The sequence below is a fragment of the Marmota marmota genome, unplaced genomic scaffold (assembly GCF_001458135.2).
Source record: "Marmota marmota marmota unplaced genomic scaffold, marMar, whole genome shotgun sequence".
Classification (NCBI taxonomy): Eukaryota; Metazoa; Chordata; class Mammalia; order Rodentia; family Sciuridae; genus Marmota; species Marmota marmota.
This window is the reverse complement of record NW_026000005.1, coordinates 47,938,882-47,966,830: the sequence shown is the minus strand read 5'-3', so window position 1 is coordinate 47,966,830 and position 27,949 is coordinate 47,938,882. Positions and strand designations below refer to the sequence as shown.

The 27,949-nt window shown below is 41.5% G+C and overlaps 1 protein-coding gene across 5 annotated transcripts in view; it reads right to left on the bottom strand.

The window, feature by feature from the left end:
• The window catches only part of Dgkd (diacylglycerol kinase delta), a 97,080-nt gene that overhangs the window by 62,300 nt on the left and 6,831 nt on the right, over positions 1–27,949 (bottom strand). For 2 of the 5 annotated variants that reach the window (XM_048808765.1, XM_015481592.2), the window contains 2 exons: positions 7,661–7,771; positions 6,096–6,176 (listed from right to left, as the gene is read on the bottom strand). In XM_048808765.1, coding sequence (XP_048664722.1) covers positions 6,096–6,176; positions 7,661–7,753 — 174 coding nt within the window. In that variant the 5' untranslated portion in view covers positions 7,754–7,771. Of the gene's footprint in view, positions 1–6,095; positions 6,183–6,359; positions 6,379–7,660; positions 7,772–9,854; positions 9,879–27,949 lie in introns of those variants that run through there. The other 3 variants (XM_048808766.1, XM_048808767.1, XM_015481593.2) reach the window with 3 other exon arrangements.

The following is a 27,949-nucleotide window of genomic DNA, read 5'->3' as shown; positions in this document are numbered from 1 at the left end:
ATGAGTTACTGGGATTACAGGCATATGCCATCACACTCAGCAAAAAATGAGATCCCTGTCACAGTGCTAGGAACTGAACCCATGGTCTTGTGGATGCCAGGCAAGCAATCTACAACTGAGTCACAATCCAGCCCTCTATGATCTTTCTAATATGCTGCTAAATTTGATTTGCAAGTTATTTTATTAGGAAATTTTGCATCTATTTCATCAGGGTATAGTTTCATAATTCTCCTTTTTGTGTAAGTGTCCTTCAGGTTTTGATAGCAGGGTAATATTGGCTTGGTAGAATTTTAAAGAGTTCCTTCCCCTTCTATTTTATGGGATCGTTTGAGTGAGAATCACTGGAATTAGATCTTTATAATTCTGTCAAAATTCAGCAGTGAATCCATCCATTCCTGAGTTCTTCTTTGACTGGAGACTTCTTATTACTACTTCAACCTCATTAGATTTTACTCATTAGTTTTTTACTGAAGGGTTTTTATATTTTGTTGGTTCCATTTTTTTTAATATACTCATATTTTTTATCAGTTATTTTTTAAAAATATTTATTTATTTATTTTAGCTTTCAGCAGACACAACATCTTTGTTTGTATGTGGTGCTGAGGATCGAACCCGGGCCGCACGCATGCCACATCCCCAGCCCTGTTGGTTCAATTTTGGAAGGTCATATGTGTCTAGAAATTTGTCCATTTTCACAGGTTTTCCAGTTTACTGGCATAGAATTTTTCAAAATATACTCTAATGATCCTTTGAATTTCTGTTGTCATACCTCCTCTTTCATCTCTTATTTTATTCATTAGAACTTTCCTTTCTTTTGGTTAGTTTAGCAAATTTATCAATTTTATTTATCTTTTCAAACATTGAATCCTTTCATTATTGCTTTGTATTTGTATTAATCTTTTAGTCTCTATTTCACTTATTTCTGCTCTGATGTTGATTTATTTTTTTCTTCTACTGATTTTGAGACTGGTTTGCTCTTATCTTTCCAAGACCATGAGAAGCATCATTAAGTTACTTACTTAAGATCTATTTTTTTGATGTGCATACCCATAGCTATAAAATGCTCTCTTGGCACTACTTTCTCTGTATTTCACAGAATCTGCTGTTGTGTTTCTATTTTGATTTGACTCAGGAATTTTTTAACTTCTCTTCTTATTTCTTCAGTGACCCTCTATTCATTCAATAGCGTCATTCAATCTCCATGTTTTTACTCTGCAATTTCTCTGTGATTAAGTAAGATGCAAGAAATTATTTCAATTGTTTTAAATTATTTAAGTCATGCTTTTAAATTAATATATGGCCTATTCCGAAAAAAATCCACATACTGATGAAAAGAATGTGTATTCTCCACCTGTTAGATGGAATATTCTGTAGATATCTGTTACGTCCATTTGATCAATAGTGTAACTTAACTCTGATGTATCTTGATTAAAATTTTTTTTTTTTTGGGGGGGGGGGGTCTGAATGACCCACTGTTGTGGTTTGAATCTGAAACGTCCCTCAAAGTCTCATGTGTTGAGGGTTTGGTCTCCGATGCAGAAGTGGGGCTTTGGGGGAAGGAATTGGATTACCAGGTCTCTAACCTTATCAGTGGATTAATCCATTGATAACAGAATGAACTACTTGAAGATGGTAAAAGCTTTGGGAAGTAGGACCAGGTTGGAGGAAATAAATCACTAAAGATACGCCCTTGGGGACTATATCTTATCCCCAGCCCCTTCTTGCCTCTCTGCTTCCCAGCTATCATTAACTAAGCAGCTTTCCTCTGTCATGATTCTCTGCCTCACCTCAGGTCCAAAGAAATGGAGCCAGACAACAATGGACTGAAACCTCTGAAACAGTTGAGCCAAAATAAATCCTTCCTCCTTTAAGGTGTTTTTCCCAGGTGTTTTGTCCCAGCAATGAAAAGCTAACAAAAACAACTATCTACTAGAGAATGGGGAAATGAAATCACTAATATTGTTTGAAGCCTACCTCTCCCTTTATGTCTAGTAGTGTTTCTTCCATAAAATTACATGCTCTGATGTTTGGTGCGTACATGTTTATGACTATTCCTTTGATCCACACAGTTACCTTCTTTGTCTCTTCTGATTTTGTTTTAAAGTCTATTTTGTTTATGTATAGCTACTTCTGCTTGCTTCTGGATTCTAACTGCTTACAATATCATTTTCCATCCTTCACTTTTGTAGGTGAAGTGAGCTTCTTACAAGCGGAATGTTATTGGGTCTTGTTTTTTAATCCATTCAACCAGTCCACATCTTTTCATTAGAGAATTAAGACCATTGGGCTGGGGATGTGCTCAAGAGGTAAGGCGCTCGCCTGGCATACGCGGGGCCCTGGGTTCGATCCTCAGCACCACATAAAAATAAAATAAAAGATGTTGTGTCCACCGAAAAACTCAAAATAAATATTAAAAATTCTCTCTCTCTCTCTCTCTCTCTCTTTAAAAAAAAAAGGACTATTTATGTGTCACTCCAGCAGAATATAGAAAAATTCCTTCATTTATTTATTTACTTATTTATTTTTAGGATGCTGAGGACTAAACCCAGAGTCTTGTGCATGCGAGGCAAGCACTCTACCAACTGAACTATATCTCCAACCCAATATCATTTACTTATTATTAAAAGTTATGTTATTAGGGATGGGATATGCTCAGCGGTAGAACACTTCCCTACACTGGGTTCAATCCCCAGTACCACAAAAAGAAAAGGAGGTGGGTGAAATAAAAGGTATGTTATTATGGAAAGGTTATTATTGAAAGGTATGTACTCATTCCTGTCATTTTGTTGTTTTTCTACTGATTGTTCTGAATATTATATATTCATTTCTTCCTGTCATTAATCTTAGAAGTTTGATGGTTTACTCTATTGATAATATTGATTGTTTATTATTTGTCATTTGCATTACTACTCTTCTAGTGGAATTTCTTCTTTCATATGCTCTTATAGTTGTTTCTCTTCTGGGTCTAGGATTCCCTTTAAGTGTCTTCTGAAATGCTGGTCTAGTTATCATGAATTCCCTTAGTTCATGCTTACCTTAAATGGAATTCTATTCTAAGAAAGCTCACTATAGAAATTATCGGAAAGGCATAAAAGAAACTGTGTCCAAGTGTGGAACACAGTGCAGTGTATGATGGGAAAAACAGGAATATTCCAATAATAAAGAGGTAAAAATAAGCATATAGGGGCTGGGGTTGTGGCTCAGAAGTAGAGCGCTCACCTAGCATGTGCCAGGCCCTGGGTTCAATCCTCAGCACCACATAAAAATAAAATAAAAGATATTGTGTCCAACTACAATTAAAAAGATATATTTTGAAAAATAAGCATATATTTCTGATAAAATAATATTCAATATGAATAGAATTTTGAAGGATATAATAATAAATTAATCGAAGTGAAGAAAGAAAACTAAAAACTATATTTCATAAAATGTCTTTTGTGGAAATGCTATAAACCCAAATATACTGCTGATTATCTTTGGATAATAAGAGGTGATTTTACATTTTATATTTATATACTTTAAAATTATCAGAAAAATTATTTGCCCTTAATAATTGAGAGAAAAATACAATTTCTGGAATGTGAATAGAAAGGCACTCAGTTAAATTGAGAGCCCTTCAGGTTTTCATTTATGTATGTATTCATGTGATAAAAAAATGAAAATAAGCCAATCAATAAATTGCAAAAAAGAAAATTAAGCTGAAAAACCAACTCGTAAATGTAGAAACCAAATGAGAAAATAGAAAAATGAAATTGATCAATAATCCAAGAACTGAATTGTTTAAAAATAAAACAAAAATGCTAGATTTTAAGAAATCTGACAAGAAAAGCAAGCTAACCAAATAAAATTCATAATGAAAAAAGGATCTAACCAAAGACATAGATAAAGTAATCAAGTCACAGCCTTACCTCCTTGACAAGTCTTCCTGACTTCCCTCTCACTTTCAAGAAACAACCAATCCCAAAGCTATTAAAATGTTCCAGAACACATAAATGCACGTAAATTTTGATTTAAACTTGCCCCATCAATTTTGTGGGGCAAGTTTAAATCAAAACTCAACAAAACCCATCTCCTACCTCAAAGGATAGTATATGTACTGATGGGAATATTCTACAAAGTTAGGAAGTTAACATTTAACATTACCAAGAACAATTTATTATTAGAAAATGTTCAAATGGCTAAAACTAAATTAACATCTAAATTAATGCCCTGCAGACTACAATGAAATGCAACACCTGTTCCTATTAAAAACTCTGAAAAACACAAATCAAAGAATAATCCATTTTACATGGCTTAAATTGCCTCTCCCCAACCAGTAAGTAAATGATAAAATTAACAGAGAAAAAGTACAAATACTCCAAGTAAAATAAGGAATAAACAGAAAGCTTGACCAACTTGATAAGCCACAAAGTAAAACCCAGAGAGCAGCTACATCAACATGAAATGAGAAGAAGTTTAAGTGGAGGAGGGAGAACTCCATTCCTATCAGCAATGTCAGTAATCAATTTACAAAAGAATAGATAAAGCATAACCTAAAATTACCTGAAAATACATTAATCCAAAATGTCAGATCCTAAACAGGAGAGAAATTACCCACCTTGATTGTTATTAAAAAAAAAAAAAAAAAAAAACTTTCAAATTAGGAAATTAGGGGACACTTTATGTCTAGATGAGAGAGCTTAATAAAAATATTTTAGAGTTCTAATGCTGAAATCAGAGTCATCCCTTACACAGGATGACAAAAGTCAGCTTATGAAGCCAAGATTATCAAGCCATACAAGAAAATGCTATGGCTGGTCAACGTATACATGCCTATAATTCCAGCAACCGAGGCAGGAAGATCACAAGTTCAAAGCCAGTCTGAGCAACTTAGCAAGACCTCAAGCAACTGAGCAAGACCCTGTCTCAAGATAAAAAATGAAAAGGTCTCAGGGTGTAGTTCAGTAGTAAAGCACCTCGGGGTTCACTTTGAAGGTGAAAGCAAAGGAAAGGAGAGGAAAGAATGCTTTGGCTTAGTGGTAAAGTGCTTGGCTGGCAAATACAAGGCCCTGGGTTCAATCCCCAGTGAAAGAAAAGAGGGCAGGGGAGGGGAAACTATATAGCCATTAATAATATGATACACATTTTGGGGCTGGGGTTGTGGCTCAGAGGTAGTAGACTGCTTACCTAGCACATGCAAGGCACTGGGTTTGATCCTCAGCACCACATAAAAATAAATAAAATACAGGTATTTAAAAATTTTTATTTTAAAAAAACAATAATATGTTACACATTTTGATCAACTGACATGGGAAAATAGCCATCAAAAACGTCAAGAGGGAAAAAAAGGGCACCAAAAAAAAAAAAAAATCAGTCTATCTCAGAGCACATGTAAGTAAAAATACAGATGTACAGAAATAGTGGCAAAGGCTGGGGATGTGGCTCAAGCGGTAGCGCGCTTGCCTGGCATGCGTGCGGCCTGGGTTCGATCCTCAGCACCACATACAAACGAAGATGTTGTGTCCGCCGAAAACTAAAAAATAAATATTAAAAAATTCTCGCTCTCTCTCAAAAAAAAAAAGAAAGAAAGAAAGAAATAGTGGCAAATGCTTCGCAGTAAGAAGCTGTTTATCTCTGAAGAGTGAGAGGAGCACTTGAGCTTGTGCATTCAGAACTTCTGCAGAAAGCACCACATAACTTTCACAAATTTGGAAGGGAAACAGTTTAAATGTAATAAAGAAGAGAAATACACCAAAACATTAACATTCTTATGTGGCTGAATTATGGCTGCTTTTCAATTGCTTTAACACATTTTTTTTCCATTTTCCAAATTTCCCACAAATTCACAAAAACATTTTTTTAAAAAAACCTTTCAACCAAATTGTTAAATGTAAACTACACTTTCCTTAAAAATTTCTTTTGTGCTTATATGTGCCAAATTCTCAATTACTCTCCAACCGTAGTATTATTTCCAGCATTAGATTCAAAATTTACCATAAATCATTCCAATCAGGAAGAAAAGCATGCAAGAGGCTGAAGAGTCTGCATGCATTTGTTTAAATTAAAAAGGAAAGCCAAATGTAGTAAAGAATCAGAAAGGTATGACTGAGTCTTACCGTAAAACTATTGTTGACATTTTTGGTGCTGGATTCAGCTACACTGGCATCCGTCAGGTCCACCTCGTCAAATATGATTGACTGGAAAGAAACAAACACCAGGATTCAGACACGCCAAGACAAGTGTGTCTGAAGCACTAGCATACCCACCATTTTCCCGACCCCCACAAACCAGGTTGCTTGAAAATGGCACATGATCAATAAGCTGACAAATTAATGCAGCCACCCTGACCGCTTCTAACAAAGAGCATGCATGGAACTCACAGGGATAGTGCTGTGATTTTTGTTTTTAATCCAGACAGCTCATCAGTGATTGCATTAGTGGAAACAAAAATTTACAAATAAATAAATAAATAGATAAAAAAATTTTAAAAATTACAAAAACAATACCAATACTTTATTTATTTTTTTAAATCAAACACTACTATTAATATGAAGGTTTCACTTTTTTAGGGGAGAGAGGGAACCAGGAACTGAACCTAGGGGTGCTTTACCATTGAACCACATCCCCCAGCCTTTTTTTATATTTTATTTAGAGACAGGGTCTTGCTAAATTGCTGAGGCTAGCTTTGAACTCGCAATCCTCCTGCCTCAGCCTTCTAAGTCGCTGGGATTACAGGTAGGCACTACCACGCCCAGCCAGGGTTTCACTTTGAAATGTGAAGTATGTCCTCATGCAATGGTCCACCTGACAGAAAGCCTATGTTGTACTGAACATCCTCCATCCTTCTGGTTTGTTTTTCCATCCAGCACATTTAGGAGAAAGGTCCTAGTTGCAATAAACTAATCCAGGGAAAGAAACAGACCCTAATAGCAGGGATCTGACTATAAAGAAAACCAGGGAGCCAAGCAAAAAGGAATTGAGTCCTGGAAAGCAACTGTCAGTCTCTAAGCAAGGGCTAGGGATGAGGCATGAAGATTCCCTTTTTTCTTCTCTCTCCTAAGCCATCCACCATAGACTCTACCTCCTGTTTACTGTTCCCTCAACTCTAAGGAGCACCCACAAATAAAGCTAATTGCTGGAAAGCATACAAATAAAGAATTTCACATTTCTGGTCACACCCCAAGAAGCCCAGTATGCTTCAAAACCACTCTTAGCTCATAATAAGAAATGGGTAAGCCTGTGGTCCCCATCTTCCTGAAGGGACAATGTTCCATTGTGGTAACTCTGTGACCCTCTTCTGCTTTTCCCATTAGTGATGAGTGACATCAAAGAAAAAGAAAAATGAATAAAGTTTGTAACAAATAAAATATGCCTTGAGACAAACAAAACCTGACACACCAGATTGCTGCAAAGCCAGCTGGAGTGTCTCTCCCTCTAAAAAGGGCCTGCACTCTGCCCTGAGTGCAAGCTCCTTGTTTTACCCCACAGGGGTTTCTTGAGATGGCTCTCATTCTCCCTTGAATACATATCTACTTTCCTAAGTAAACCTCTGTGTATGCCTCTAGAGGGTAAGAAACTAGCTGGAAAGAACAGGTCTGCGAATTGGAGCTCCCCATCATCCCACAAGAACTCAGTCCCCTCCAAGCTGAGCTCCCTGAGTGTTCCTGTCACTGCGCCTCACCTTTGCAGTTTTGGCATAGTACAGTGTTCGCCCACGAAGCTTAAAGTATCTCCTTTTTGATCGCTGGAATGAATTGTTCTGCTTCGTCAGCATCCCCTCCTTGATGACAGTCTGAAAGACAAAAACATATTCATGAACTTGCATTTCTAAGGGGCATCCAGCTGACACACACCCCAGGGTGGCTGATGTGCATTTGTGTCTCTGTGGGGCCAAGCAGCCTACCAAAGAAGTGCTCCTCACACTCTCAGACCATGCCCTGAACACAGCAGTGTGCTGCTGGGGAGGCCCTGGCACATCCATTCTCTAAGGGGCAATGGCATGCCTGTGTCAGGCAGAGTGTCAGAGGCCCAGTTGTGCCCTAGATATGCCCAGCAGACTAGCAGAGGGGAAACTGAGGCTTGCAGACTGCAGTAAGCAACAGCTGGGAGGACAAATGGAACACAAGGCCAGCACATTCTCTAGCTTTAGCATTTGGTACATTTCAGCTATTCTTGGCCCTATCTCTGTGTTCTCTGGCCTCCTGCCATTTCTCAGGATCCTGCTGCCAATTCTGCCTATGTCCATTTCTCTGGGGTTCAGCATAGCTCCAGGCCTGTGCTCTACTCACCCTCAGCACAGGCATTCGTGCACAATAAGAGATAAGTGCCACAACTAGAGGCCCTGCACCCATCCCATCCCAGGGCCCTGAAGAGCCTACCACACAGAGTTCATGTCTCAGAGAATCTGTAATATACCCAGGCTCAGGAAAAGCAAGAACAGAGGGATACAGCTTCTCTGGAGCTGTCTTCCCCTATGCATCCCATGAGTTAGACTCCTAATGGACTGACCCTGCACCCCACTTGAGAATTAAATGTTCAAGGACCTACACAGTTGAAAGATGTCTCAAGCCACTCAGAGCTCAACACAGTCAACACCAATGAACAGGAGCTAGAGGTGAAAATCAGTGGCAGGGTGCTAGCCTCACATATGCGGAACTCTGAGTTCAATCCCCAGCACCACAGGGGGGAAAAAACTAATAAACACACCACACAGGAAAACAAGAAACAGGCTCTCAGCATTTGATACTTTCTTATACCACACCTAACAGAAATCTCCATTCCACAATGAGTCTAACCTGCAGACAGTGAGAGAATCTACAAAAATTCTGTTAAGGACATGCATACTTAAAGTAACTTTTAAAAGCAATGTATGTAGGAAATATCTAGGCATCTAAGCCCACTTAAAACTTCCTAAAACAAGCTGGGCATGGTGACGCATGCTTGTAATCCCAGCGGCTCGGCTCGGGAGGCTGAGGTCAGGAGGCTCTCAAGTTCAAAGCCAGCCTCAGCAATTCAGTGAGGGCCTAAGCAACTCAATGAGACCCTGTCTCTCACTAAAATCCAAAGAAAAAAAGTTGGGGGGGGGGGGGCTGGAGATATGGCTCACTGGTTCAGTGTTCAACCCCTGAACCCCTAGCAACAACAACAACAACAACAAAAAAAAAACTTCCAAAGAAGTTTGAGTTACAGAAAGGCAAAAGAATGGCAAGAGTCCATCAGCCTGCTCATCACAGGAGAGGGAGCAGGACATGGAGCCCAACCCCACCAACCAAACACATAGGGCCAGGCCCCAGGCCCTTGGCTGAGCACTCAAGAGCCAGTGCACAGCACCTGGGGTCTCCTCTCCTCATTGACTGCAGGACATCCTCCCTGGGCCACTTCTGGGCAGGGTGGGCCACACATGTCAGCATTCACCACCACTTCCACCACGCTCCCCATTCACCCCCATGAACCCCATAGATGGAGTCTGTGCTCCAGTGCCCAGGGGCAGAAGTGCTGACAAATTTACTTATACAGCGGTTTCTACCTTCACCTCCTTTCAGTTAACTATCGATTGCCAAGAAGAAAGAAAAGAGGAGCCCAACATTACCCCATGAGCCAGAAAAGACACATCAGCTACAGTCACTATCATGCAGATCATGTGCCAAAACAGAACCACCCAGAAGCCAGGACATAAACCAGTCTACAGTATGGAAGTTCTGGTAGCTGGAGTTTCCTTCCCAGCATCCTTTACAGATCGTAAAGTTCATGTTAAATACAACTGTACACAACACCAGTCCTCAGACCATGGGGCATACTCCGTGAGATCCTCTCTTTGTGGACTTCAAAGGACTCACTCTGAAGATGCCTTCTCACCCCTCATTCATCTTCCTTACCTCTGCAGGGGAAGAAGAAATCACTTCCATCTCTTTCATAAATGCAGTTTTTTAAAAAAGAAAAAGTTAACAAAACCAACAAGCCAAAACCCAAAAAATGTATAAATTATCGTTAAAGGACAGATGCTCAGGTCATTTTTCTTACATCTTTCACCACCCATCTCATACAGAAAAGAAAAGCAAAATTAAAATCCAACACACACACACACACACACACACACACACACACACGTCTTTCAGAAAGCGGATGAGAGCCTGCGATCTCGGGCAGCCCAAGGAGACCTGCCGTTCTATTTATAGAACAAGCATGCTCAGAAAAAGACTCTGGTGGGTTTCAGCGGAAAAGGCTGGGGAAAAGATAAAGACCAGTATTTCTTTGAAGCTTTCTCAGAAACTGCATTTCTTCTCCTGATTCGCTGCTCCTGAATACTATAGATATGCTGCAGAATATTTTTAAACACTCAGTCAAAAGCAATGAACTAAAAGCAGTCAAGAAAATCACACCCCAGAAATGTGCTTTGCAGTGGGCAGCCTATGAGAGGCTCCCACAGGAAACATTGCTGTGCTGGCAACCCTCCCTACCCCAGAGAGAAGCAGAAGTCAGCGTCAGACCTACGTGCTCGCTCAGTTCTCAATCAGTGCACAAACAGAAGGGACACCTCTGTCATTCCAGGGTAGCCTTATCATAATCAGAGACAAATATACAACACATACCAAGAAAATGTTCAGTCACCAGTCAGATAAAGAACGGCAAGTGGACAAGCCAGTACTCCATCCACCTCCAACCAAGAGTAAGCAGTGGGACCCCAAGGCAGAACCAGAGTGATAAAGCCAACAGAGTAGGAAGCCTGAGCCTAAGTGTGGCCCTGAGAGCCAAAGCCACCCACAGACCACACAGACACATCCACCCCCAGGTCCAAGACCACAAGGCCCTTCTGTGGGGGACAGGGGAGCAGAAGTCTCTAGTGGTTTCTCCTCCCAGAGACAGCTCTGGGAATAACTCTGAAAAGAGAGTCAAAACAGTGAGCAGAGAAGGTCCACAGTAGGCTCCACAAGCCCTGGTCAAATACACACTGCCAGGTATCCTCTGAAAGGCACCATGAGGGTTCCATCACAGGGTGAGGATATCTCTTCTTTCCTGCCTCCCTTTCTCAAACACAGAGCAGTGCTGTGAACAGAAGTTCAGACCAGAGGAGGACAGACAGCTGCATAAGGTGGGTGCTCAGGGACAGGGGACATATATAATGCCCTCCAAGGAAAGGCTACACACCACAAACCTTAGCAAGTACCTGAATAGGTAGGAGAGCAGGGCCTGGGGCCTCAGAGGCCACCATGCTGCTCCTCAGGCTAGAGACAAAGACCAACAGGGCAGGAAGGCTAGACAGCCCCCAGATCACTGCCTGACTGTTTTTTATAGGTCATCAAGCCCTGAATGAGGGAGTGGTGGCTCAGAAGCCCACTTTAAAAAAGATGAGGAGACAGGACAGAAATCTCAGATGACTCCAAAGCATCCAGCTGTGGGGAAGGGTGCAGGTTTCATTTTGGACATGTGGAGTAAATGGCCCCAAAACAGCCAGGGAGTTTGGTGTGAAGCTGGCAGCCAGCTCTCACAGTCTATGAGGTCCCCAGGGAGAAGGTATGAGATTTCAGGAGGCCCAGGGAAACAGGATCAGGGGGCCCAATGATTCAGGGGATAGAAAGGAGGAGGGGAGATCAAAAGGACAGTGACAAAGTGGTCAGAAATCAGGAGTTCATTGAGAAGTCAGCATCAGTGATGCGAGCCCAACAGCACAGTGGTAAAGGCCTGGGGGAAAGTCACCAGGTAAAGCAGACCGGTGGCCAGCCAGAGGGCAAAGCTACTCCAAAAGGTACCTGAAAGCAAAAGAAGCCAGGAGGACGGGTTTTTTAAACTTGCTTGTTTCTTGACTTTTGACTCTGACTCACTATTCTTCTGATATGATACATTTCTATTGGTCACAGAGGGTTTCCCTGTCCCAACATGCTCTAAGCCATAACTAATTCCCATAGCTACAACACTCAGAATGCTCCCGCTCACTCAATACTATCAACAAAGCTTCAATGGGGCAAAATCAGTGGTAGAGCTCTTTCCCCACCTCTCCCCAATACTGGGGATTGAACCCAGGGGTGTTCTACCACTGAGCTATATCCCCAGCCCTATCTATCTATCTACCTACCTATCTATCTAATCTACTGATTCTTGCTAAATTGCCACAGCTGGCCTCAAACTCACAATCCTTCTGCCTCAGCCTCCCAAATCACTGGAATTATAGGCATGCATCAAAGCACCTGGCTATGGTAGAGTTCTTGTTTGTCAAGACCAAAGCCCTGAGTTCCACCCCAGCACCACAAAACAACAACAAAAGGTTTCAGTGCAGATTTCCATTGCTAAATATCTACATATGTCCTCAACTACTCCTTATAGCAAATTGCTAGAGGTGGAGTTTGGGGATCAAAGATCCCCCAGAAACAGGCCTCTGAAGACTAAAGCCAGCTTTGGAACAGAGGTGGCACTACAGACAGGGAAGACACACTACTCAGAAACAGGGGATAAGACAACAGGCTCCTCCCCTTGCCCCCGCAGTCACAGTGAGTCCCAGGCAGATTCTAGATATGATATAAAAGGCAAAATTTTTAAACTTTCAACAGACAATATACTGTGAAACTAGGAAAAGATTCTCAAATATGAACATCCTAAACCAAAGATAGGTTGCTCAACTCAATTAAATTGCAACTGAAAACTTCTGTTCACCAAAGACACCTCAAAAAGAAAGAAAAACTGCCAAAAAACAGAATACACAAGGAACTCCCACAAAACAACAAAAAAACAAAAAGAAACAGGCATTCCCCACAAGAGTAAGTATACTGCTGACTGCACATGATGGGGGGGGCCAAGCCCAGGCTGGAACTCAACCACATAAGAAGCAAGCAGCCTGCGCACCGGGGCTCTGGTGGGGTGGGGCCACTCGCCTGCCACAGCCTTCACAGGTGTGCAGGCAGTGTTCTGTGTGAAAAATGGAAAGGGAGAAACAGCGCTAATCAAAAAAGGGCTAGAAGTATAATCTCAGGCTAACCGTGTCTCATGGGTATGTTTAAAATTCCATTTTACCTAGTAAAGGAAAGAGAAAAAACAGCTGCAAAGTAGTCAACCAGTAAGAGAATCAAGGTACCCTTCCAAGGTTTACCCTTGAAAGCCAGGAAATGGGGATGGGGGGAGAAAGGAGTGAAAAAAAAAAGACAAATGTTCTTTTTTTTTTTTTGTAGTTGTAGATGGGCACAATACCTTTATTTTATTTATTTACTTTTATGTGGTGTTGAGAATCAAACCCTGTGCCTCATACATGCCAGGCAAGTCTTCTAGCACTGAGATAACACCAAAGCCCCACAAATATTCATTTTAACTATCAATTTGTCCCAAAACTTGTGTTGCCCTTCAACAAAAAAATTACATAAACCTAACTGTGTTAGGCAACAGCATCCGAATTCACAAAGTCCAGAAAGAGTGAGAATATTAGCATAAGAAATTAATACATAAAAGGACTACAGCAATGCTTCAGTGAAAAGAAGGTAGTAAAACCTAGTGCTATAAACAAGCACATCACCTTAAAATTTCATGAGCATTTTTTATGACAAATACATATGGTCTGTGAGTCTGACACTAACACTATATCCAATTAACAAATAGCAAAACTGGTCAATAGAGAGACTGAACAACGTGTCAAGGTTAAACAGCTATTAACAGTTCACAAAGGAAACCTCCTTATTCCTACCTCAAAACTTCTAGGGTTCATAATTCATGAATACACTAATTCATGAACAGGAAACAAAATAACATGTTCATTTAAAAAGGCATTATTCTAAAATGCTCAGCTTGTATAAATGAAGGAATTTACCTTTGTCTGTTTGATCTAAATCGAGAGTTGTCAACAGATGTGTGCTGAAGTTTAATTTTTGCCTACGAATATTTTTGGCCTGAATTTAGGGCCAGATTGGCATCTTAGTTCTGCCATTTACTAGCCACATGGCTTTGAGTGAGTTACTTAATTTTTCTGCCCTTCAGTTTCCTAATCTGTAAAATGTAGTATTGCTAAAGGTTGTGTATCCCTTTTCCAAAATAAATGGGACCAGAAATGTTTCAGGTTTTCAAGTTTTTCAGATTTTGGAACATTTGCCTAGACTTCCCTAGTTAAGCATACTTAATCTGAAAATATGAAATCCAACATGCTCCAAAATTCAAAACTTCTGGGGCATCATGTCAATGTGCAAAAAGTTGGGGATCTGGGAGCATCTCAGATCTTGGGTTTTTAGGTTAGTGATTTTGAACACGTACCTGCTTCCAAAGCTGGTGTGAGACCTGCAGAATGAAAGACTCCCATGTGTGGTGGATACAAGCATTCCTCCATTTATACAAGCTGAGCAAGTGTATACAAGTAAGCCACGTGAAACATTCTACACATGAGCATCTCTGTGGAGGGCACACCCAGGCAACTGCTATGCTGGAGAACTCTTCTCAACTCTGCAGAGCCAGACCCCACATTTGGCACTGCCAATCAGAGAGGAACTCTATATGCACTTTTTTCTAAAGACCCCCAAAAGTCCAAGGAAAGATGGCCATTCTCCCCGCTCTCTCCACTTTGAGATGGGATCTCACTTTGTTGCTCAGGCTGGTCTCGAATTCCGGAGCTCAAGTCATCTTCCTGCCTTACCTCCCAACTACAGGAGTGTACCAAGACAGCTGGCAGGACAGACATTCTTACCAGCCAGTAGAACCCAATTTCCCCTTTACCACTATGCATTTTTCTCCTCCAATGCCACCAAAATTAAAAGCCTGTATACTATTCAAGATTCCACTAAGAGGAGGGGAAGTGCTTCAGGAAAGTCTGAACTAGAAAAGGCAAAGAGTGGCTCCAAAACATAATGTCCAAATCCCCAAGAGGAGATCCTAGATCTGGCTTCATCTGGAGATCACAGCCACATTCCCTAAATTCAGGGGCATTTCTCCAGTGGTAGGGCCAGACATTGCAACAGCCACAGCCGCCACACAAGGACTCCTTCCCCACACTAACAGGACCTCTACTCTGAACAAGGCAGTGGAGTCTACAGTCCTAACCACCACTTTCTCAGTCCTGGTCAAAAAGACCGAAGCAGAAGTCCTGCTGGGGGTGGGGAGGTGGGCAAGTTGCTTTACTAGTGTAAGGCAATACTGACAGCTTCAACTCCCCTTTTTTCCTTTCTACCTAGAACAAGTTATGCCTCATTCTGCAACAGCCATACTGAGGCCAGGAGAAAGAAAGCCTGGATCCTGATGACATCGAGGAGCAGCCCAGCGCATTCCTGTCTGATAGGTCACTGTCATCTAGTACTGAAAGCTGGTGTCTCCAGAGTCCAAGTTTGCACACCCATAACCCATCTCAAACCTCTCTTACTGACCCCACAATCCAGTTTTCATCACCCAGTATTTCCTCTTTAGTTAATACTAACAGCATCATCAAATTTAAAAGAACCATCAGGCACTCTCAACTCTTTTCTCCATTCCCCATTTTAACTGGCTACCCAGGATTATAGATATTCCTTGTTAAAATATTCAAGATTCTCTTCCTGACTTCAAATTCCCACTTTAGGCTTAAACCACTGTCTCGTCTCTGTGCCCGGTTGTGACCCAGACCACCTGTATCAGAACCCAAGAGCACATGTTAAAAATGCACATCACTACTCCACTTCCCAACAGCCAAAATCCTGGGAATACGCAATTCTGATAAGTACCCAGGTGGTTCCTTTGCACTTGACATTTAAGGATCCTGTTCTTATGAGCCCTACCCATCCTCCTACCATCCTTCTACAACAGTTCTCTTCCTTCCAATTGGTGGCTCTGAACTCCAACTGCCTCCAACTAAATCACCTGGCCATCTCTGGGAAACACTGACTCCAGGCCCCACACCACCAGTGAAGTTGGCACTGATGGGGGAGAAACAGACAAGGAGTCATAATATAATATTTAACCCTCCCCTGTAGTTCCAAATGAGCATCAGGCCCAAGAACCCACACCACCCATTCACAGACCTGCCCTGGCTTTCTTTGTTTTTGTTGTTTTGTTTTGTTTTGTTTTGTTTGAATACTGGGAGTTGAACCCAGTGAAGGTCTACCACTGAGCTACTCACTCAGTCCTTTGAGAAGGCAGCACTCTGTTGATTAGGTGTTGATAAGATGTGAGCAAAGTGGTTCTCGACATGCTGCCAGGACTACAACACAACTTGCCCTGAGCAGAGCACCTGGAAATGCCACAAACATGCCTACCCTTCCATCCAGCAAGCTACCCTCAAAGATGTCCTGGCAAAATAAAAAACAAGATTTGCACAAGGCTATCTGCTGCAAATTACTACAGCAAAACACTGAAAATAACCCATAGGTCCACCAACAGGTAGGGGTTGAAAAAACCATGGTGCATTCCTAAGATGAGGTAGTGCACAACTACAAAAGCATCAAGAAAGAGGTCTTGGGCTGGGATTGTGGCTCAGGGGGTAGAGCGCTCGCCTAGCATGGGCAGGACCCGGGTTCCATCCTCAGCACCACATAAAAATAAAGGCATTGTATTGTGTCCATCTACACCTAAAAAGAAAGAAAGAAAGAAAGAGGTCTTCACAAGTTGCCAGCTTCCCAGCCCGTGTAGGCTGTATCTGGAAAGAAGTCCTGTGCTCAATTCTTACCACAGGCCTGTCAGAGACATTGCTTCTCATTTCCTCACCAACACCCAGGTCCAACTACTGCTGACACCTACTAATCTCATTCGCAAGTAACATCCTTCCAGTCTGTCTTCAAGTGTGTACATAAGACAGGAAAATGAGCATATATAATATACAAATTATTTAATAACCTACTTTTCCTTGTGCTTCACTCAGTTCTATCACAGATGCTACGACACTCACTCAGATGCCAAAGGTGTCACATAAACTATGAACTTACCCAGGAGAAAACTGAAGTGCTCACACATCAAATGGTTTGAATAGCTGGTTAAAATATGTCCTATTTATATCAAGACTTTCAACTCTCTGCTTAGATAAGTTTAAATTTATTTTCAACACAGAAGTTAAAAGTTTAAACAAAGGGCAACATAAATAAGTTGCCCCATACAATGTACATATTTACTGGGAAATTTAAACCCTATGTTTTAATAAATCATGTTCTTGTGTATATTTGCCTACTTAAATTCAATCTGTTTGATCCAACAGTCCTGACAGCTCCAGCTGTGCTTCACAATGTTCCAGAGAAGAGGCTGAGCACAGACTTCACCTTTCACACTGGAGCACAGCATCCTAGGCATCCATGTACAGACACAGCACTCTCTCTACGGAATCCTCACTGATGGGGACAGTGTTATGCTTGTGCTTCTGTCATCTTTAATATAAAACAATACAAGCTTATTTTAGAAAATGTAGGAAAGTAAATGCAAAATAATAATCCAAACCCACCACCCAACATGATTCCTGGTATCATTTTGGAAACTTCATCTTTCCTCCATGTGGTGTTTGCACACAGCTGAATGACTCCTGTAAACAGTTTTGCCTCTTTGTTTCCCCAACAGCATGAAGCACTGTCGGCACTGTCCACATGCTGCCTTCCTCAACCATCAGGGTGGGCGGCTGCACCAGGTGACTTGTGCTCCCTGTCAGCACACCCTACCACTTTCCAGCTGTGTGACCTGAGGCCCAGGGACTGTGGTCTCCTCACAGCAACCTTCAGACAGTTGTGAAGGTGAAATGTGATAACCCATGCACGTGTACAGCACAGGCCAGCACTTGGCACCAACCAGCTATTGTTACCATAAGACCCCGGACTCAGTTCATGGAGAGGTCTGGTGCAGTTTCTTCACCTGGGCTTGGACAAGGAAGTTGTTGGTAACTTTTATCTTGTCTTGTTTTCTGGTCCTGGGGCTAGAACCACACTAAGCTCTACCACTGAACTACATCCCAACCCCCATTTGCAACATTTCATATGTAATAGTACAATATACATGTTGTGCATGATGTCTTTAGGACTATTTCTGAGGACAGGGTCCTACCAAAGGGAGTTATTCTTGGAGTTATTCATACACTAAGGAGTTTGTATGCACAACAGCCAGATGCAGTGGCTGAGCAGCTGGGTGCAGAGACTCAGGAGGCTGAGGCAGTATGATCACACGTTCAAAGCCAGCTTTAATAACTTAGCAAGACCTTGCCTCAAAAATAAAAAGGGGTGGAAATGTAGCTCACTGGTAAAGCACCACTGAGTTCAATCCCCAGTACCAAAAATAAATAAATAAATCTAGTTCATACAAAATACTAGTTAGGAAAAAAAATATACTTAGGCAATTTTGACTGCTAAACATAAAAATATACACTCAATCAGACACACACACACCTCACAGTCCTGACAACCCTGCGTTTTACTTGCCCTAAGGAAGCACACAAACACTTTCAGCCAGGCTGGGATTGTGGCTCAGCAGTACAGCGCCTGCCTAGCACATGCAAGGCCCTGGGTTCAATCCTCAGCACCACATACAAATAAATAAATAAAATAAAGGTATTGTGTCCAACTACAATTAAATACACATACACACACACACACACACACACACACACACACATATATGTATGGTTTTGGGTTTTTTTTTTTAAATCTAGCTGGGCGACGTGACGCATGCCTGTAATCCCAGTAGTTTAGGAAGCCGAGATAGGAGAATGGACAGAGGTCAAAGCCAGCCTCAGCAACTGCAAGGCAGTAAGCAACTAAGTGAGACCCTGTCTCTATATAAATAAACTACAAAATAGGGCTGGGGATATGGCTCAGTGGTCGAGTTCCTCCAAGTTCAATCCCTGGTACCCCCCCCCAAAAAAAAAAAAAAACAACTTTCAGCCATACAGAGAAAAAGGAGACAGAAGACACTTCCCAGACTTCCATCAACCAGACTCTCAGTACTGGAGTTCACCTTTATCAAAATGCTCAGAGACCCAAGCAAATGGGACTGTATCTAATGAGATCTGTGTTATTTCAAATTTTACCAAACTGTAAAAAGAACTGAAGCAAGTTTCCATGCTTAAACATGAAACGTAGAACAGTTTTATGACAAAAATTCTAAAATGCAGCGGTGAGTGGTGGCACACAACTGTAATCCCAATGACTCAGGAGGGAAGATTCCAAGTTTAAGGCCAGACAGAACAACTTAACAAGATCCTGCCTCAAAATTTTAAAAAATAAAATAAAAGGGTTGGGGATGCAGCTCAGTGGTGGGGGGGGGGGGCCTCTGAAGTGTAGATTTCCTTCTAAATGATTTAAATGCATAAATGTCTTCTACTGAGAAAACTCCACTGAGCAGGGCGCAATGGCGCACACCTATAATCCTAGTGGCTTTGGAGGCTGACAGGAGGATTGAGAGTTCAAAGCCAGTCTCAGCAATGGCAAGATGCTAAGCAATTTAGAGAGACCCTGTCTCTAAATAGAACACAAAATAGGGCTGGGGAAGTGGCTTAGGGGTTGAATGCCCCTGCGTTCAATCCCTAGTACAAAAAAAAAAAAAAAAAAAACTCTCCTCTGAAACCCATCCAAAATGGTCAAGATGAGCAGCTACTCCTGAGAGACACTTCTGGCTCTACATACTGCAGTGCCATCTGTATCCTGGAGAGGCAACTCCACCTGAAAAGATGGCCCTCCTCACACTGCTGTGACACCACTACCACGTATGGGTGAATTAAGTTGGCCCTTTACCTCGCACCACATACAAAAATGACCCAAAACAGATGAGACTACATAAAAGAGCTAAAAATATAAAACTCTTACAAGAATATAAGAGTAATCTTTCCGACCTTGGGTTAGATTTGGCAATGATTTCTTAAATATGGCACCCAAATCACAAGCAATCAAAAAAAAACAGGTAAGTTGAACTTCGTTAAAATTAAAAACTTTTGTACCTCAAGGAACATTATCAAGAGAGTGAAAAGACAACAACCCAGAGAAAATATTTGCAAATCATGTATCTGATAAAGGTCTAATATCTGGAATATATGAAGAATTCTTACAACTCAACAACAAAAAGACAATCCATCTTACAATGGGTGATAGAACTGAATAGACATTTGTCTACATAAGATATACAAATGGTTGAGTCCATGAAAAGATGCTCAACATCACTAGTCATTAAGGAAATGCACATTTCCACAAGATGGCCATAATCAAAACAAATGGAAAGTAACAAGTATTGGCAAATGTGGAATAACTGTAACCCTCCTAGCTGCTGGTGGGAATATAAAATAAGGCACCCATCGTGGGAAATAATCTGGCATTTCCTCACTCTGGCAAACGCAGAAGTACCTAGCAATTCCACTCATGGTCTATACCCCAAAGAACTGAAAAGAGGTATTCAATTATTCGTACATGCACACTTAAAGCAGCTCTACTCATGATAATCAAAAAGGTAGAAGCAAATCAAATGTCCATCCACAGATGAACTGATAAACAAAATGTGGTGTGTGTGTGTGTGTGTGTGTGTGTGTATGTGTGTGGTTGATATTATTCAGCCATAAAAAAAGAACAAAGTCCTAAAAAAAGTACAACATGGATGAACCTTGCAAACATTTATAATACTAAGAAGTCAGTCAGTCACCAGCTGGGCGAATATATGCTGTAATCCCAGCAGCTCAGGAGGCTGAGGCAGAAGGATTACAAGTTCAAAGCCAGTCTCAGCAACTTAGCAAGGCTATAAGCAACTTAGCAGACCCTGTCTCAAAATAAAAAACTTTAAAAAGGGCTAGGAATATAGCTTAGTGGTAGAGCACCCCTGGGTTCAAACCCCTAGTACCAAAAAAGAAAGAGTAGCTTTCTTCCTTCTCTCCATAAGTACAAAGCACTGTTTATCAGGGAACAAGAGTCAAGCCAAAACTAGGGGAAGGAGACAACTCACCATCGTGACATCCCAGATACCCTCAACTCTCAGGAGCAGAGGAGCAGAGCCAGACAAAAGTGGGTGGCACATGACCTCGAAATGCCCACTACTCAAGGACACAGCCTACATGGAAGGACACAGGAAAATAAGACTACTGCACCACCCCCCATCCCCACTGCACAGGAGGCAAACAGGCGAGAGGCCACAGGCCTGTAGCCAAACACAGTGGCCCATTCCAAGGGAACTGGGTGCTTTTTCCAGCAGCCATGCACAGACTGACAGCTGTTCAGACCCACTGACTTGCAAAAACCTCTCAAGGACCAATAAATAAAAACAAAAAAGAGATGGTGGGAGACTAAAGACAAACTATCCATAAAACATGTGCATACATTCAAAATGGACTACAGAAAATGGAAGACCATTTTAGAAAATGTATACTTCCTGTCATTAATAAAATCCAAGAAGACACTTCCTTTTAAATTTAAAAATTTAAACATTTTTTAAAGGACATGGAGCACCAAATGAGAACAGGATGAAATTAGAAGATGACAACTAAGATTCAGACCAAGATTAGAAAAAGAAACAAAAGTCATCATCCAACAGCCAAATTAAAAGCCAACTACAAAGAACTAATGGGGGAAATCTAGAATACAGAAAGCATCATTGGAAGCAAAAAAGAAAAAGAAAAAAACAGAAAGGTTCCAGAATACCATAGGATGAAATGGATGAAGAGAAATGACCAAGAGAAAGCTCATGGGCAAAGTGGTGAGAGGACAGATCTTCCAACCTGCAAACAGCAAGAACTTCCCAAAACAAAATTATCAGATGAAAATGAGAGGCAGAGGAGACCCAAGCTTTCCCAATACACAGAATGCTACCAACTCATTTAAGGGGCCGGTACAACCCTAAACCTAATCCAGTCCAAAGAGTGAAAGCAAAGACCTGCCAGCCTGATGCACTGAAATCACTGGGCACTCCTGTGCCAAGCACAGGAGGGAGAAGGCAACACAGGAGACGTAGGAGGGAATGGCCACTTCAGTCACAGGATGCACCTGCCCATCTGCCCCACAGCCCCAGCTCAAAGGCAAAGACAGATGGCAACACAGCAAACAAGTCCTTAAATACCAGAAAGCCAGGACAAAGGGGCTCTTCTGGGAAAATAGGGATAATGTGAGCATCAGAAAGAATTACTGCCCCTGACTGTAAAACACTAAAGGAAAGAAGTCATGAGTCCACAATAATACTCAAAATAAAGAAAAGGAGGAAACATTCACCTCCTTTGGAGGTAACATCCCTGAGCCAAATCCTTACTCTGATGAAAGACAATTAAAGAGAGAATCCCACAATCATCCTGCCTTTTTTAGGAGGAACTGTAGCCCTCCCCCAGACCAAGTGGGAAAACATCTTTACAGAAAAATACTAACCGGGCTGGGGATGTGGCTCAATCGGTAGCACACTCGCCTGGCATGAGTGCAGTGTTTATCAGCACCACATATAAACAAAGATGTTGTGTCTGCCGAAAACTAAAAAATAAATATTAAAAAATTCTCTCTCTCTCTCTTAAAAAAAATGTATCAACCACTTTCTTCTTAAAAAAAAATACTAGCAGAGGGCTGGAGGTACAGCTCTGCAGCAGATCATCAACTAGCAAGCAAAAGGCCTGGGACTTGATCGCAGCACTATTAAAAAAAAAAAAGAAAAAGAAAAAGAAAGAAAAAAATACCAACAGATAAATATGGAATAAATTATAGAAAAGGGGAGGGATCTCTATTTTGCAAACACTTATAATAAAACGATTCAGTCCAGGTGCAATGGAGCATACCTGTAATCCTAGCTATAAAGAGGCTACGGCAGGAGAATAACAAGATTGAGGCCAACCTCAGCAACTGAGTGAGACTGTATCTCAAAAAAAATAAAAGTAAAAAAGGCCTGGAAATGTGGCTCAGTGGTACAATGCTTACCTGGCATGCACAAGACCTTGGGTTCAATCCCAAGTACTGAAAAAAAAAAAAAGAGAGAGAGGCAAAAAATTGATTCAGGCAAATATTATGTAGAAAAGCTTTAAAAAAATTGGTAAAAAATGGTATTTGTGGAACTGGGATTGTGGTAGAACACTCGCCTCACACATGTGAGGCCCTGGGTTCGATCCTTAGCACCACAAATAAAGAAAGAAAGAAATATCAACAACTTAATATACATATATATATATATATATAAATGGTATTTGCACAGTGTCAAGGAATCACCTCATGGGGCTGGGGTTGTGGCTCAGTGGTGCGGCACTTGCCTAGCATGTGTGAGGAACTAGGTTCAATCCTCAGCACCACATAAAAATAAATAAAGGTATGTGTCATCTACAACATGTGTGTGTGTGTATGTGTGTGTGTGTGTATTGTTGTTGTTGTTGTTTGTTTTAAAGAATCACCTCACATATTACTTCCTAACTGCAAAGGAAGAATCCTCATCTGCATGAAAAGATCAATCATCTCACATAAGTCAGGAGATGATGTGCAGAGGGACAAGCCGACAGGACACACTTCCTGCAGGATGCAGGACAGAGCACAGAGTACCCTATATTCAGACTGCCCAGAAGGTTGGCGTGACTAAGAGTCTCTGAGACCTCTCACATCCAGTTTATAGGAAATATGAAAGATAAAAGAACAATGTAAAAGGAACCAGAGGAAACCATCAGGCAAATCTAGAGATTTTACAAGACAATTGCCCTCGTCTCTTTACAAAGTTGATGTCATGGGGGAGAAGACTGCTGAGGAAGCCATTCTCAGTTAAGAAAGTAAAGAGTACCAGGGCACAGTGGTGCTCATCTGTAATCCCAGCGGCTCAGGAGGCTGAGGCAGGAGGATCACAAGTTTAAAGCCAGCCTCAGCAACTTAGCAGGGCCCTAAGCAACTCAGCAAGACCCAGTCTCAAAATAAAACATAAAAAGGGCTGGGGATGTGGCTCAGTGAAGAAAGAAAATAAAGATCTAGGACAACCAAATTCAATGCACAAATTTGACAAGTACCTGGTTCCCAAAAGGAAGCCCATAAAAGACACTTTGGTTCAACTGGGGAAATTTGAAAATGTTTTTAGATATTAGGGGCTTGGAAATTACAATTATTTTTTAGGTATAATAATGGTACTGCTATATAGGAAAATTATGAGATACATGCTGAGGTAATCAGGGGTAAATATGCTGCTGATCGCTCTCTGGGGACTGGCCTTCTTCCCCTCCGCCCTTTCCTCACCTCCCAGTCCTTCCTCCTGTATCCACTTCCCAAAGCCCACAGCCCATCTGACCAGCCCTGACCACAAAGCTTCTCTTCCCCAGTGCCCACACCAAACCATGACAGAGTTCACACAATGTCCCCTCTACTTCTCCCTCAAGTCCAACTAATTCTGCCAGAATTCCTGTCACAACGTTGGCCCAGCCTGCCACCATCTCTCCTAGCCAGCCAGGGTTAGCAGCATCCACTCAGGCAACCCAGACACAGCCAGAGCCATCTTTTCAACCCATATCCTATCATCAGGCTCTTTCCTGAAATCTTAAAGCAACAGTATTCCATTAGCATAGCCTCCAACCCAGCTCTCCAGACATGTGTCACCATGAGGGGGCTCCTTGACCCTTCCCAGCTCTAATCACACTCGCTTCCTTTCAGCCCCTTCATTCCCCCAGGCTTTCTCCTGCCACAGGGCCTCTGCATAACCCCTTTGATCAGCTACCCACTCCTCCTGCTGCTCCTCCTCAGTTCTTTTACTAACATTTAAAAAAAGATATTTCCCACTGGGTGTAGTGGCACATGCCTATAATGCCAACAACTTGGGAAGCTGAGGCAGGAGGATCACAAGTTGGAGGACAATCCGGGCAACTTACCAAGACCCTGTCTCAAAATAAAAAACAAAAAGGGATGGAGATGCAGCTCTGGGTAAAGGCCCTGGGTTCAATCCCAAGTACCATAAAAACAAAAATTTTTTAAAAGGGGAGAGCTGAGGTTGTAGCTCAGTGGTAGAGCACTTGCCTAGCACATGTGAGGCACTGGGTTCTATCCTTAGCACTGCATAAAATAAATAAAATAAAAGGTATGTGTTCATCTAAAAAAAAAAAATTTTAAATATTTCCCCCATTCTATCTTTTTTCAGCTTAATGTGTTGCTTTTCTTCTAACCACTTGATTTTCTGCACATCTTTTCTATTATATGCATTTAAATTTCCCTCTAGACATGACTTCATCTATATCCCATCAGTCATATCTTTTTGCTATTATTCAACTCAAAATATTTCCAACCTTATCTTTTTTCTCTGACTCATAAGTTATTTAGAAATAGTTGTCTAAATTTGCAAATGCATTGGGATTTTCTTTTTTTTTAATTTCTGGCTTAATTCAATTGTTATCAGAGAACATATGCTATTTCAATCCTGTGAAAGTTGCTGAGACTTGCCTTGTGGCTTAGCACATAGTGAATTTTGATAAATATACTTCTGCATCAGAAAAGAATTAAATTCTACACTCATCAGGGACAGTGTTCTAAGTATGTCCATCAGGTAAAATTCAGTACCTAACGTTGTTATATTCTTCTACATTTTTTTTTTTTTCCCTTCTGGAATTGAATCCAGGAGCCATCTAGCACCGAATTATACCCCAACTCTTTTTTATTTTGAGGCAAGGTTTCACTAAATTTCCCAGGCTGGCCTCAAACTTGCAACTCTCCTGATTTAGTCCCACCCTTACCCCACCCCTGTCACTGGGGTTACAGGCATGTGCCACCTCACTCAGCAATGTGTCTCTTTTAAATAGTCCCATCAGAGCCAGCTGACACTGAGCCCTCATGCTGGAGAGCCTGATGAGGACCTGGACTGACATTCCAACTCTTCTTATCATTTGCCTGATCCTCTGCATCTTCCTCACCTCTCTCAAACTCTACAGCCACATCTTGACTCTGGTGAGAGCCACGACTTCTCCCTACCACACTCTCCTCAACCAGCCATCAGCTCCACCCCAGGAGAAGCCTGCCTTGGTTCCTGACCTGGTCACCATGTCTGAGTGAGTGGGCATCTGCTGGACTTAGAGCCTAAGGCTTGAAACTTTTGATCTGACACCTGAACTTAGCCTGCAGAGGGAATGTCTGTCATGAGCCTGTCATGATTAAGTGTGCTTGCAGTGCTTAGAATTAAACTAGAATTGTTTGCTGTGAATTGATGATGTCTGTTGCAGTGCCCAGCATTAAGGATTGTCATTTTCTTGATTAAGAACCTATAGAGTAAAATTGTATTGAGTGATTTGAGTGAATAAAGCATTGAAAAGGGCAATAAATAAATAAATAAATAATCCAATCAGGTTTCATTTTCATGTTGCTTCTCATAATCTGTTTTTTAACTGGAGCATACCTGTAATCCCAGTAATTTGGGAGAATGAGACAGGAGGATTGTAAAATCAGGGTCAGCCTAGGCAACTTAGCAAGATCCTGTCTCAAAATAAAAAACAAAAAAAGGACTGGGGATAAACTCAGTGGTAAGGCACCCCTGGGTTCAATCCCCAGAACCAAAATAAATTAATAAAAAAGTCCACTTACAAGCAACATGATTTCTAACATGCTGGGATTCGAGTCTACTGACTTACTGTTTCCTCTCTATTTGGCCCACTTGTTCAGTGTTCCTCTCCTGCCTTCTTTCAGATTCAGTACTACTAGTCTGATTTTCCCAGTTTGGCTTAGTTATCGAATAGTCTATCACTTTAGTGGCCACCACAGAGATCATAGCACACATCCCCCATTTGTCTCACAGTAACTGGTTCTATTTTCTTCCTCCTGGAAATGCAAGGACCCTAGAACAGTTTACCCCATCTCCTCCTTTCTGACTCATATAATGTTGCTGTTACAGATATATTTTAACTCTACACATAGATTAAATCCAAACACAGAAATCACTTGGTTTTGGGGCTGGGGTGGTGGCTCAGTGGTAGAGCGCTTGCCTAGCATACGTGAGGCACTGGGTTCGATCCTCAGCACCACATAAAAATGACATAAAGATACTGTGTCCATCTACAACTAAAAAATAAATATTTTTTAAAAAATCACTTGGTCTTCTCCTTGTAGATCACCTTTCAGTTGCTCTTCTTCCTTTCAACAACTTAACCTTTCACCTAAGGTCATTCTCTTAAGCCAAAACAAACAAACAAAAAAAACCTTTAATGTCTCCCCTAGTACGGGTCTACTGGCAGAAACACTGTATTTGTGTATTTGAAAATGTCTTTAACTTCAACTCCAAAGGCCTTTTTACTGCAGAAAGAACCCTGGGTTCTGTCAGTTTCTTTGAGCACTTATAACTTCAACTGACTTCTGGCTTTCATGGTTTCTGTTAAGAACACAGCTGTCAACCCAACTCTTGTTCCTGGGAGGGGAACCGGCCTCTGGCTGCCCTGCATCTCCTTCTGTTCATTGCTGGTTTTCCCAGTTCATTACAACATGACCAACGTGTGGTTTTCTTGTGTTTACAGTGTGAGTGCATCTGTGGACGGAGCCTTTTATCAGCTGTGGGAAATCCTCAGGCATTTTCTTTTCAAGTACTGCTTCTGCTCAATTTTCTCTCACCTCTCCTCTTGTGACAAACACCCACTCTTCAATTTTTTCCATTTTTTATCTCTGGGCTTCCTTGTGGTATTTTCTTTTGAGCTACCCCCCCCCCAATCACTAAGTGTTTTCAGCTGTGTCTAATCTGACCTTCGTTTGATTATTTAATTTTGAATATTACATTTTCTGTTTTAGAATCTTCAGTTAGTTCTTTTTGATAGTTTCTAGTTCTCTACCAAAATTCTCAATCTGGTCTATCATCTCCTTGAACATAGTTGAGTACAGCTGTTTTAAAGCCTATGTCTGAAGTTGGCAACCCTTGTCCATCTGTGCTTTATAGGAGATTGTTTCTTCTCATCTTAACTCAGGAGACTATTTTTCATTGTGTGCAGAACAGTGAATTGTAAATGACGGAAACTCCTCTCCCTCTAAGGAGAATTGAAGTTTGCTTAATTAGCACTCTGGGATGACTTTTATTTCAGGGGGCTTAAATGATCTGAAACAGAATGGCAGTCTTCCCAAAGTTCTACCTCTGGTTCATCACCATCCTTGGTTGCGGTTTTTAGGGATTTCACCCCAAATGGGGGGGGGGGGGGCCCCAC